The sequence below is a fragment of the Setaria viridis genome, chromosome 9 (genome assembly GCF_005286985.2).
Source record: "Setaria viridis chromosome 9, Setaria_viridis_v4.0, whole genome shotgun sequence".
In the NCBI taxonomy this organism is placed as follows: Eukaryota; Viridiplantae; Streptophyta; class Magnoliopsida; order Poales; family Poaceae; genus Setaria; species Setaria viridis.
The window spans coordinates 48,553,228-48,565,821 of record NC_048271.2 but is presented as its reverse complement, the minus strand read 5'-3'; the positions used below and the strand labels follow the sequence as shown (position 1 = coordinate 48,565,821).

The 12,594-nt window shown below is 41.6% G+C and overlaps 1 protein-coding gene and 1 pseudogene across 1 annotated transcript; both read right to left on the bottom strand.

The window, feature by feature from the left end:
* Positions 1–619: 619 nt before the first annotated feature.
* LOC117840220 (uncharacterized) lies at positions 620–1,635 on the bottom strand (annotated as a pseudogene).
* A 5,356-nt stretch (positions 1,636–6,991) lies between these two features.
* Positions 6,992–12,579, bottom strand: LOC117837720 (imidazole glycerol phosphate synthase hisHF, chloroplastic). Its single transcript, XM_034717463.2, has 17 exons — positions 12,262–12,579; positions 11,881–12,162; positions 11,615–11,784; positions 11,420–11,534; positions 11,286–11,341; positions 11,157–11,195; positions 10,974–11,072; positions 10,700–10,762; positions 10,553–10,615; positions 10,384–10,466; positions 9,938–10,046; positions 9,815–9,868; positions 9,067–9,154; positions 8,959–8,996; positions 8,627–8,732; positions 7,759–7,925; positions 6,992–7,211 (listed from the first exon to the last, which is right to left on the bottom strand). The coding sequence occupies exons 1-17, from the start codon at positions 12,413–12,415 to the stop codon at positions 7,152–7,154; spliced, it is 1,746 nt and encodes a 581-aa protein (XP_034573354.1). The 5' UTR covers positions 12,416–12,579; the 3' UTR covers positions 6,992–7,151.
* Between the last annotated feature and the right edge of the window lie 15 nt (positions 12,580–12,594).

The following is a 12,594-nucleotide window of genomic DNA, read 5'->3' as shown; positions in this document are numbered from 1 at the left end:
GATGGTCAAGATTAATTATATACTACTGAAAACTTCACATGTGGTATGAGTAGTATACATGAGTAGAATATAAGGGTATCATGGTAAAAGAACAGAGATATCATCACTATAATATTTTTTTAACACTAGCATAAAGTCTAAAAGATCATTCATTTAAAATATCACTTTTTACAATATAATAATTACGAAATTATCTATAATAATAGACCGTTAGATATTCTATATACTATATACCCGTAGTAGTATTGTGCACCGTAAAAAATTCTTACCAAAACTTGTCGTTCGGTGGTTTTGACCTATTCTGCTGCCCACCCCTTCTTCTAAAATAGTTTTATTTGGCGAAACACAGTACATATGCATATGCTACATGCACGCACGCGTACTCTCCCTGCGAATACGAGCATCTCCAAAAGATGAACCAACAAATTTTAAGACTAACGAAGCCATCAAAGTCGCCCGGATAAATCACCTACTGTTTGATTGAATGAATGAATGAATGCATACATACATACATACATACATACATACATACATAAAAAAGTACCTGTACTGAGTTTAGAATTCAAATCGAGTGGCCAAGTTTCACCACAATAAACTTAACTAAATGAGCTCCACTCAGTTCACTCCTAAAATAGTTTGTTCATACCATATAATTAGCTGACAACATCTGCAACAAATTCGATACAGTAAATCCTAATACAGAAATTTCAAGTTCCCAGGTCACAGAGTTTTCTAGCTACACTACAGCTTGCATAACAAATTCCACCACACACATCTTTCTGACAGGCAGCTGCTAATCAGATCACGAGCCATCAAGGTGAACAGCAATAAGCAAAGGTAACGTCAAGCAAGAGGTCACGATCGTGATAGTGTGGTCAGTTTGTCTCAGGAGCTCTTATTTCAGCTGTTGCAGCGGCTGCTGGCTTGCTGCAGCAGAGCGCTTGGATGACTCGGGCGCGGTGGTCCGGGTGGAGGGACGGTGACCCAGAGGAAGGCGAGGACGGCGGCCCAGAGAGGAGGAGGTCCACCGACATGTGCGTCCTCCGCTGCGACACCACGAAGGTGAGCACGAGGCTGGAGTAGGCCACGGCGAACGACCCACGGCCATCCGCACCAGCAGGCTCAGAGTCATCACCATCGAGCTCGCGAATCCCACCCAGCTCGCGCCGCCATGAACACCCAGTACCTGTAGCGGTGCAGGTCGCGCATGATGGGGTCGCCGGCGCGGTGCAGCAGCAGCTTGTCGTCCTTGGACCACTGCGAGTCCTGCCAGTACCCGTCGGGGATGTTGGTGCCAAGCTGGTACGTGAGCGTCGTGATCAGCGTGGCCACCACCAGCAGCGTGTTGGCGTCGTTGCCCACCCAGCTGTTGGGCGCGCGCCCGCCGCCGAGCTGCTGCACGCTCACGGGCTGCCCGCCGGGCGGCAGCGGCGGGAACACGCTGGCGTCCATCTCCAGGTCGCCATTGCCCGCCGCCGGCGCCGCGTTCGGGTGCACGCGAGGGTGATCCATGGACACTCGAGTACCGGGCAGGCTGATGGATTTGATCTAAAGATGATGTTGGTGATGCTATCAGAGAACTGAAAGCTCAGTGTCGATTGTGAGATGTAAACGAGTGAAGTGAACATGGAATCCAAGGTATATATAGAAGTTGGACGGGCGATCTGGGTCAAGTCTCAGGTCAATGGTGACACCGCGTTGTCTGCCACCTGTGTCAGCTACACAACACTCGTGCTGTGAAGTAAAATGTGAAGCAACGCGTTGTGTTGTCAAAAAGTTGTGTTGTACAACCTCACCTAATGCAACGTTTACTTGACTTGACAAGCTAGGTGTGGAGCAATTGTCATAATGTCTTACCAGTGGAGGAAGATGGAAGACGCCATAATAACATGCATCCCATCCTTTTCTCGTCTGATAAACTACTAGGGGACAAGAAGCCCTATATTTAAGAGATACTGTACTACCCAGCTGATCGCATGGCAAGTTGATCCCACACGGCCCTTTCATGATCCTATAGGCTCTAGCTAGATAGCTCCTAAATCAACAAAATCTCTTTCTGTTCTAGAGTTTCTTAAACTTTTTGTTATATAATGTATCTGTAACATACAGCAAATTTATATTTTTTATGAAACTATTTCTCAAGACAAAGCAACTCGTATCACTTCTGAACGTTATGACTTTCTGCATTTTGATTTTGAATGTTTGAATGTTTGATATATGTTATAGATATATTATAATGTACGTGATAGAACACGTACACTTTGGATCTCCCATATAGTGTTTACAAATCCAAGTGTAAATGCTTCACCGTCTCAATTTCCACTTTTTTGTGATGATCAACACATTCTTTTTTTTCCACATTCCGAGTGTAAAAGACATTATTTTAATTTTTTTCATGAAATATGAATGAAAAATATTTCTTAAAAGTCTACTAAGATATAGGAGAAATATGACTAGATTGCGAAAGGAGATGGGCTATGTTTTTAAAGGCCTGGCTAAAAGAAAAACATGATATCTGGCAAAGGCTATCAATTAAATCTTTAAATTTATGAATAAAATGTTCTCTACACATATGCATTTTGTTGTATAAAGTGTGACTTGCTTAAAAGCAAAAAACCGAACAGGTTGATATGAACGCTTAAATTTAAATATAGTGGTTTACAAATATGACTTAGACGTGAGCTATATATATATTTCACTGTACAAGAAGATGTATTGTACCTATTTATTTATTCACACTATCTTTCTACCTTTTATCATCATCATCATCATCATTTTTTTAGCAGCAGTGTATCTGTTATGTTTGCTTTAAAAGAAGTTGACAAGATATTGGGGAAACATAGGTCAAGGGAAGATTCCAAGTACTTTTTTAATGGAAGACTATTAGTACTTGATCGACGTCAAATGTAAGATACATGAGTCATCTTCTCAAGTATTTAAATGGTTGACGATACAAGATAAATCATTTATACTTTGGATCTCCATAGATATATGGCTTACAGATTTTGGTTTAAATGTTTGCTATCTTAGTTTCTGCCTTTTATCGCTATATCTTTAATGGCCAAGGTCTAGGTGCATGAGACACTAATTCCTTAATTTTTGTTCTATTTTTTTGTTGTGCTAATATTTTAATTTACTGGTCTTACCTATCACTTGTGAAGGTTAGGCTTAAGATTGGCTTCAAGGCCCTAGATTAGAGATTGGTGGTTCAATGTTGAGAAAAAAGTTTTCCTGGTAAACACAAATGCCCCCTCTTAAGAAAAATTAAGAAGTCTAGCTTTACGTGTAAATTGTTCTAAACACATGTGTTTTGTTGCATAAATGTGGCTACACAAAAGAAAAATCTAAACCATATTACAAGGGATATGGTTAAAAGTGCTTCAATTTAGATATAATGGTTCATAAGAAGACACATCCTACCTATAAAGTCTAGAGTAAATAAAGGAAAATGTGATATCTATGGTTCTCAAGTAAATTCTAGTAGAGACTAAATGCATCAATTACATGGTATGTGATAAAAAAATTATACCTTTGATGCTCATAATGTTTATATCAAGTTTAAATGCTTTGTAATGCCAATTTTTCCCTTTTTTTATACATTCAATGGCCAAAGTTTGCAGCACAATGATAAGCATTTCTTTTTTTTTTCAAGCACAACATAGTATTATGTGGGTAAGGCATTTTTTTTGTTTTCACACCAAACATTAGCGAACGTTTACTAAAAATCTACAAAGGTAGGATCATAATAAATAACTTTTGACAATCAAACACATTGGCTAAACAGAAAAAACACCGATGTGCCTAGCTATTAAACACTTTGTAGTTAAAAATTTACAATTTTGAACTTGATATAATGTTTACAAATCCAATTTTAAATGATTTGCCATCACAATTTTTGCATCTTTTATTTTGTTATATCTTCAATTCAAATTCCATCTGTACATGTGAAAAATATAATTTTCCTTGCCGCTCTTTTAAAAACGTGGCGGTATAGTTGTAGTGTATATTGAGTTATTTTATGATCTATATTATTACTAATTTAATATGTTTTCTTTGGCAATTTGTCTTTGCTATACCTTTTCAATCCAAAGCCCAGCCGCACGAGGATCTAACATTTTCCATTCCATTTTTAAAAAATGTGCCAATATATTTCCAAGTTAGAATGGTATATATTAATTTACAATATAAATTCTAGAGTAAATATGTGTGATATCTAACCATGGTTCTCAAGTAAATTCTAGTAGAGACTAAATGCATCAATTAAATGATATATGATAAAAACATTTATACTTTTGATATTCATAATGTTGATATCAAGTTTAAATGCTTTGTAATACTAATTTTTCCCTTTTTTTCTACACCTTCAATGGCCAAAGTCTGGCACCACAATGATAAGCAGTTCTTTTTTTTTTCAAGCACAAACATAGTATTATGTGGGTAAGCCACTTTTTTGTTTTCACACCAACACTTAATGAAAATCTACAAAGGTAGGGATACAATAAATAACTTTTGACAATTAAACATGTTGGCTAAACATAAAAATGCTGATGTGCCTATTAAACACTATGCAGTTAAATATTCATAATTTTGATCTCCGTATAATGTTTATAAATCCAAATGATTTGTCATCACAATTTTTGCCTCTTTAATTTTGTTATATCTTCAATCCAAATTCCAGACATGTGAAAATCTAATTTTTCCTTGTTCTTTTAAAAACATGGCAGTATATTTCTAGTGTATACTAATTTGCAATATTTTCTGGTTTATATTATTACTAATTTACTTTGTTTTTCTTTGACATTTATCTTTGATAATATATCTTTTCGATCCAAAGCCCCGCCGCTTGAGGATACGATATTTTCCGTTCTATGTTTTAAAAACGTACCAATATATTTCCAGCGTAGAAATGTAGATATTAATTTACAATATATTTTTGGATTATATTACCACTACGTTTTTAGTTGACATTTATTCTTGCTAAATCTTTGATCCGAATTACGGCCGCGCGAGAATCGAATCTTTTCCAGGTAGTTTTTTAAAACGTGCCGATATATTTCTACGGTATATATTTATTAACAAAATCTCACTGGCTAATATTACCACCATCTTTCCTTTGGCAATTTATTTGTGCCATATCTTTTTAACAGCAACGAGTAATCAATCTGCTGCGAAAGGGGGTTGAGATATCTAGAGACCTAGGTCGAGGGGTAAGGTAATATTTAGAGGACAGGGAAACCTAGGTCAAACCGGACTCCTCCACTACGTCATGTAAACACGGTACAAAGCCCGTAGCAGGGGCCGACGGCGGCGGCGAGACGGAGTCGCCTGATCGAAGCTTCCACCTATGGCTGAGGTGCCGGAAGATCCCCTCTCTCAGCCGGTGGGCCTGCTGGAGGTCACCCTCACCTGCCCGAGGTTGAGCGGCTACGCCGGCCCAGCGTGGCCGCAGTTCTGCTACCTCCACGTCGGCGTCGGCCGCAAGCTGCCCTTCTCGAAGATGCTCCCGTTCGAGATGGACGAGGAAGACGTCGAGGAAGCAATCTGCGAGGGAGACCTCAAGTGGTACGTCAGGGCACAAGCCAGAGAAGCCATCAAGCAGTGGGGGCTGTCGTTCAGGGTCCCCGTGAAGTCGGGCTGGCTGGGCAAGTCGCTCGACATCCTCGTGGAGCGCGTCGACCGGGACCTGCGCGAGAGGAGCGTGGTGGTCACCCGCGGTGGGCCGCACACCTCGACCTACACCGCCGCGATCGGCAGGGCGCGGGTGCCGCTGCTCGACGCCCTGGTGATCGGGGACCTCGACGAGGAGGAGGAGGAGGACGAGGCGGAGGATAACAAGAAGAGGCGCCGCGGCGAGGCGGAGCGCAGCTCGAGGCTGGAGGGGACGCTGGAGTTCGGCAAGACGGTGTCGCTGATGGACTGGGAGCTGCCGGCGCTGCGGGACGCGGACGGGAAGCCGCGGTCCGTGGTGCGCGGCTTGGTGAACGTGCGCATGTGCCTGAGAAGGCTAGCCTAAGGTACCAAGGGCGTAGCCATACCCATGCTGTATCTTTTGCGATGATGATGGCGAACTGCCTAGGTCGTCAGGTTGTTCACTAGTGGATGTGGAAGAGACTAGATACTCTAGATTAAGGCTTAGAGCACCATGCATCTTTGTCAGGGGGCAATGCAAGATTCAGCTCCTGGCCGGTTTTAGCTTTTTAGCATGAGAAACTTCACCGTTGTCCTGTGAAATTCTTGCCCTCCGTATACAGGGCCTGAAATTTTCTTTTGTTCAATCTGAAGGTCAGATTACATTTGTCTTGATAAGATTCAGTTATAGTAGTTCACTGTTTTATATACCGTTCGGCTATCTGAATATCTCCTCCTGAAATCGCTGGAGCCTTTCAACAGATGAGCAGGGTCCAAAAGAGGTTATTAGGTTCCAGACTCATCATGCCGAGCGGGCTTAGGATAGAGGTGAGGCGGTGGTGATGCAACTGAAGCATGTGTTTGTCGAGATTTAGGAGGTGATGCCCCCGGAACAATGTTGTGTCGAGTTTTAGGAGGTGATGCTACCGGAACCATGGTGTGGTGTGTATACCTTGTTAAAGGTAACCTTACGTGCTACCATGGAATATGACGCCTCCATTGTCGAATTAGATCCCCTACATGCATCCTCTTGTAAACAATGCAACGAAAGACTCACTGTAAAGATTGACCCCCCAGTACCATAGATATCCGCTTCATCCTTAATCGCTTGGTTTTTTATCACCTACAAAACACTATGAAACTAACTGCACCCTTTAATGACCCAAAGGTAACAAACAGACGACCCAAAGGTGACAAACAGACGAATACGACGGTGAGTGACTACGCAGCTCCTGACGACGAGTCGGCACTTCGAAAGAACCGGGCCACGACCTTCCCGCGCAGCCCTCTTGCCAATCGGAGGCTCGAGGCAGCCAGGCCACACCGTGCAAACTAGAGAAACCCAAGCAAAAGAAACTGGTGCTTTAAGCTGTTCAGCAACGCTTACTAACTTATTACGAAATTGCAGTTCCCATCAGGGGCCTATGCACTGCCACCAACGTGCTCTGGAAACAGAGCAGATAGCAGTTGCAACATCAGCAAGATCAGACGAGAATTTTTCAACAAGTGCAAGGATTTCCCTGTTACATCCTGACCTCCACACCGGCATCCACCAGATGCTCTTTTACTGCTAGTATGGGAACCTGTGACAAGCAACGGAGGTCAATTCTCTATATCAATTATCAAGCCCAAGAAGGAAAGAACAGATAATATTTTACTTCATAGGGAATGTGTACGGTAAGTTGATTAATAGAGACTAATGACCGACTAAGCAAAACATTACTCTAGGAGTCTAGGAGAATCCAACATTGTAGAATACAACAATAAAGCCTGTTCCGAATAAGGTGGGTGGGCTGGAGATGAAACTCAATAGAAACCACATGAATAAAAAAAAAAGCAATAAAGTTCTAATAAAATAACAACAATAATATTAAAAGAAACATAGCATGATTTCCACATTAAAGATGTGTAAGAATTTTCACATGCTGTGTATAAAGATGCTAACTCAGCACACATGCCAGCAAGCAAACTGAACTAATGGGTACCCATACAAATTAGTGGAAGATAATTCCAAAAGCAGCGCAAGATATAATTATCTAATAAGAGATAGCATACATGTAAGTTACAGAAAGACACCTTGTAAGTTATAGCATAGCATTCCAACAGGGAAGTGAAAGTAGGATCCAGTACCTCTTTCCGATGGAAAATGCCAGCAGCAAGGGCAGCAGAAGCATTTGTTTTCTCAAAGACTTCAGAAAAATGTTCAACAGCACCAGCACCACTGCTTGCTATGACAGGAATTGTCACAGCATCAGACACCATTTGGACCAAATCAATGTCAAATCCACAGCCCTGGCCTGCAAGACAAGAAGCCACAATGCAACCTTTGCTTTATAAACCCATATAAAAGGACAAATTCACATGAAAAGTGAAGCAAACCGGCAAACACCACTTTGACCACAAGTTTTGGAACACATTATAGGTCTTAACAACTTAAGAGAACTAAATGGTAAGGGTACTAATTTTTCACTCTTGATTTACACAGGCACATTGCAACCCATATTCCAAGGTCATAGTGCACTTGCTAAACTTAGTCAATAAATTCACACCTGCAATTATACAGTATAAGTTTATACATGAAGAGTGAGAATAGGGAAACTCCACTTTGGTGTTATAATATAGCTGGCCCTAAGCCTGGATGGAGGGTTGTGGTAGGCCTGGCAAGCCCATGTAAACTGCGACTCTTGGGGAGATGAGTGAATACTAAACTAGATGACATAATATTTCTAGATTGGCAAAGCACATGTGACAGAATCATACTGAGTTATACGAAGTGGATTGCTAAAATGCATTAAATGATCTGATAACAAAACTGCTAAATCAAACACAAAAAATCAAAATTCTTCACAACAAATTATTATGATTATTGGTAAAGAGGCTCAATGAAGATATATAGGAGGGTGCCACATAGCTTGTACTCAGAGCACAATAAGCTGAAATGTTGTAAATATGCCATAGCATACTTGCAAAACTAACTGCTCAGAACTTGTGAACATACCATCACAATCAATGCAATTAAGTAGTATTTCTCCTGCACCCAGTTCTTCCACAGCTTTTGCTAGTTCATATGCTCCTATAGGTCGGCTATCACGTCCACCACTCACCTGAAACAGAAATAAATCAACAATTACGCCCCTTCAATCGGTTACTTGTAAAACTCGTCTTCTATTAAATGGAAATGTTCAGGTGGAGTTTCCTAGCCCTACATTGCCTCGAAAATAGATCATAGTTACTACCTAGTACTAGACCTAAAAGATAAGCCAAAAAAGAGTATAACAGGAGTGCAAATTTCAAACAGTCTATACAGTCGAGGAAGAAGGAATGACTTACTGTACACTGGTACCATGCGTATTCTTCTCCTGATGGACCTGGAAAGTCACATGAGATGTTAGCATGTTTAAAATATAAATGGTGATCTACAACAAGGATGAAATATACCTTTGCTGGACACCTTCACAGTTTTAAATGGTACATCTTCTGGACTATTGACATATACCCGTCGAGGATCAATACTTACAACTACAGCCTGACAATGAGAAATATCCTTATTACAATGAGCAGTTTATAGGTTATATAATGTTTCTGCTAGAATACTAATAGATATTTAGTATGTCAATGGTTCAGGTGACATTCACTGGTGCATTGGTAGAATTTACAGGATTGGTCAACAATTTACAAGCAACAAAATTGATAAACCCGCAGGAACCAGATGGTTGCTGCTGGCTTTTGGTCAAATTGGCCTTGAATGGCAAAAAAATTGATCTAAAATGGTCTTAGATCCACTTTACAATTTAGTTTGATTGTCTTTTACTGACTTTGAGTGATAAACAAACTGCAATTCTTTGGACCTTGATAGTCAGCAATTATCTCAATACATGGTGAAATATATAGCTCAGTTTTATATTCCACAGAAATAAGTGGTTACAAATAATGCTCCACCCAATAGCAAAATATATGCATGAAACTGACTTCCCAGATTTAGTGACATACATGAACGGCACAACAGAAACTTAAAAGGATACTTTGCAATGTTATTTCTTTCAGGGAAAAAAAAGTAATAGCAACAAGGAACATCTCTCCCATATCGTGAAAACTAACTAGTAGTGTAAATACCAGATACAATCTTTTAGTTCATGTTTTGTAACTGAGCAATAGAGAAAAACAAGATTATGTAGAAATAAATAACCTGGTTGCCATATACTCTAGAAATTTGCTCCAAGCTGCTTTTCCCCGTCTTTACCTGATACACAGAAATAACTATATAATGGGGAAATAGCTGAACATTGTGAGGGAAAAATAGAATACATACGCCAGTTTGTAAAAAGGCTTCTGCAGCATAAACAGCATCACTTCCGATTGAAATTTTGTCAGCACCAGACCTGAAATATTCCGATGCTACTTCCAAGCTTGAATAGTATCTGAGAAGAAAAAAATGTACACAGTTACAGGGACATATTTTGCCCTTCTCAGTATTGGCTAGACATGCAGAGTTGCTAAGAAATCAGTAGATAAGATCACAAACTGTCTCACACCACACGGTGATCGGTGAAAAAAAAACTTGGAATTTATAAAACAAGCCTATTCAGATAAGAAATTCAGGCCATTCAGGTATTATTTCAATAAAATCTATGTGACCACCCTTTCCTTTTACATCTTTTTACTCCGCATTCTACGGATTTCTTGACAGGAGATTAGGTTGCTATGCACATAGTTTCTGGGATCCCCATTGCTTAAGAATAGAGCATGAGAAATAACCTTCCATTTGCATCTGTGAAGTCTCGTATACCTCCACCAACTGTAAGTGGCACAAAAACCTTTTCAGATGCACAACGCAGTACCTACCAAATATTCCATGTCACTACACTAGACAAAAGGGGCGTAAAGACTAAAGATAAAATTTGAAGGTTTCAGATTTTAAACAAACCTCAAGCATTGGCAAATCACCCAATGGAAAGTCGCGGAAACCAGTTATATTCAAGAAGCTGACCTAAGGGAAATGTTATTCATGATATAAGATAATAACTTTACATAAATAGAATCATAACATGGAAAACATTATGCAGAGAACTACCTCATCAGCACCATCTATGTAGTATTGACTTGCTAGATCGACTGGCTTGCCAAGGTTTCTTACCTACGAGAATATGATGTAAATATGTTCAAACAAGGAACCAGCTGTGTATAAGCCAAATTATAATAAAATTATCTCAGATTTATTCTTCATTCAATATAAACATGAACTATGCCCAAAGTATCACCTAGGACTAACAAAAATGCCATTTAGAGCTTGTCCTGATGTTTAAGAAGTTTAACCACACTTAAGGTCAATGGACAAAGCTTTATACCTCTTTGCTGCTAGTATGATCTCTTACATCATACTGATCACCTTTTGTTACCACAAGATCCCCATTATCATTTGACCGAACATCGAGGCATGCTATCACCTGAAAAGTTTGAAGTGAATAAGAAGAATGGCAATCTAAAAGCTTCACATTGAAATATTTAACAACATGAAAGACGGAACTCACTCTCTTTGCAAGTTTTGATGCTTTCCTACGTGCTGGGACCTACATTGCAAATAAGGTGTGAAGTTCATATTTCATAATTAAAAAAGATCAAATCAAAAGAAATTGACTACTAGAAACTATAACTATTACCTTTGCCCCTGAAGAGTTAGCACTGAGAAAATTTTTTAAAATAGAAAGGCCAGTAGCTGCAAAAAAAGAAAAGAACGTTTCATATGACCAGTAGGTTAAAACTTTGGATATCCAAATTTAAACTACCTATTTACCTCCACTCTTTTCTGGGTGAAATTGAACTGCCTGAATGTTGCCCATTGAGATGGATGATATGAAGCTGTCACCATAGTTGCAAATTGATGAAATCCAGTCTCTGTTAGCATCTGACTAAGCATGTAGAAAGAAAAAACAAGTCACATCTCATGACTCCATCAAAGCATGAGAATCTAGATGGCATTGCTACTTACAGGCAGTGCGTGGTAGGAGTGAACAAAGTAAACATGGTGGCCATCAGCTCCCTGCAGCAGCTGTGTATCCTTGGTGATCTCAAGAGCGTTCCAGCCAATGTGAGGAACTATGAGACCCTTGGAGGAGTCAAATCGCCTAACCACACCCGGTATTACACCAAGGCCGCTCACTGCGATAACAAATACTAAATTAACTACTGTTCATCCGCATTCCACATCTTAGCAAGCAAGTAGCAGACGAAGTGGTGATGAAGCGTGGACCTTACCCGGGCCGTTCTCCTCGCTGGAGTCGAAGAGCAGCTGGAGGCCCAGGCAGATGCCTAGGAAAGGGCGGTCCCTTTGGATGTACTCGCGGAGCGCGTCGGCCATGCCAGTGCTGTTAAGGACGTCCATGGCGGAGCCGAAGGCGCCGACGCCAGGAAAGACGAGGCGGTCGGCGGCGAGGATGTCCTCCGGGCTCCGCACGTCGCGGATGCCGAAACCGAGGTGGCGGATGGCGTTCCGCACGCTGCGCACGTTCCCCGCGCCGTAGTCCAGTAGCGTCACCGCTGCGGCGAGGCAATTTTAGCAAAGCGAAACGCAGCCGTGGAGCCATGACTCGAGTTCCGGAAGGGAAAGGGAAAGGGGGCGTGGTCCGCAGCGCTTACTGTTTGCGTCGGAGGACGCACGGACGGAGAGGGAGCCGGAGCCGGAGCCGCGGCGCTGGCTGCTCCGCTTCGGGCGGCGGCACGCGGAGCATGGGACGGTGAGGATGGCGGCGCCGGTGGCCATTGCTCCCTGTGGCTGCGGCGGCGGCTGCATTCGCCCCCTTTCCCACTAATTAATCGCCGCAAATGCCACGGAGGAGTAGGCGAAGAAGGCGCCGGGGGCAGGAGGCGGCGCCGGAGGGGACGTACGGCGGCGCGGGGAGGTCGTGCTCAGACCTCAGAGTCAGCGACGCATCAATGCTGTCACCGTGTCACGCACTAAGCGCCCTAGCG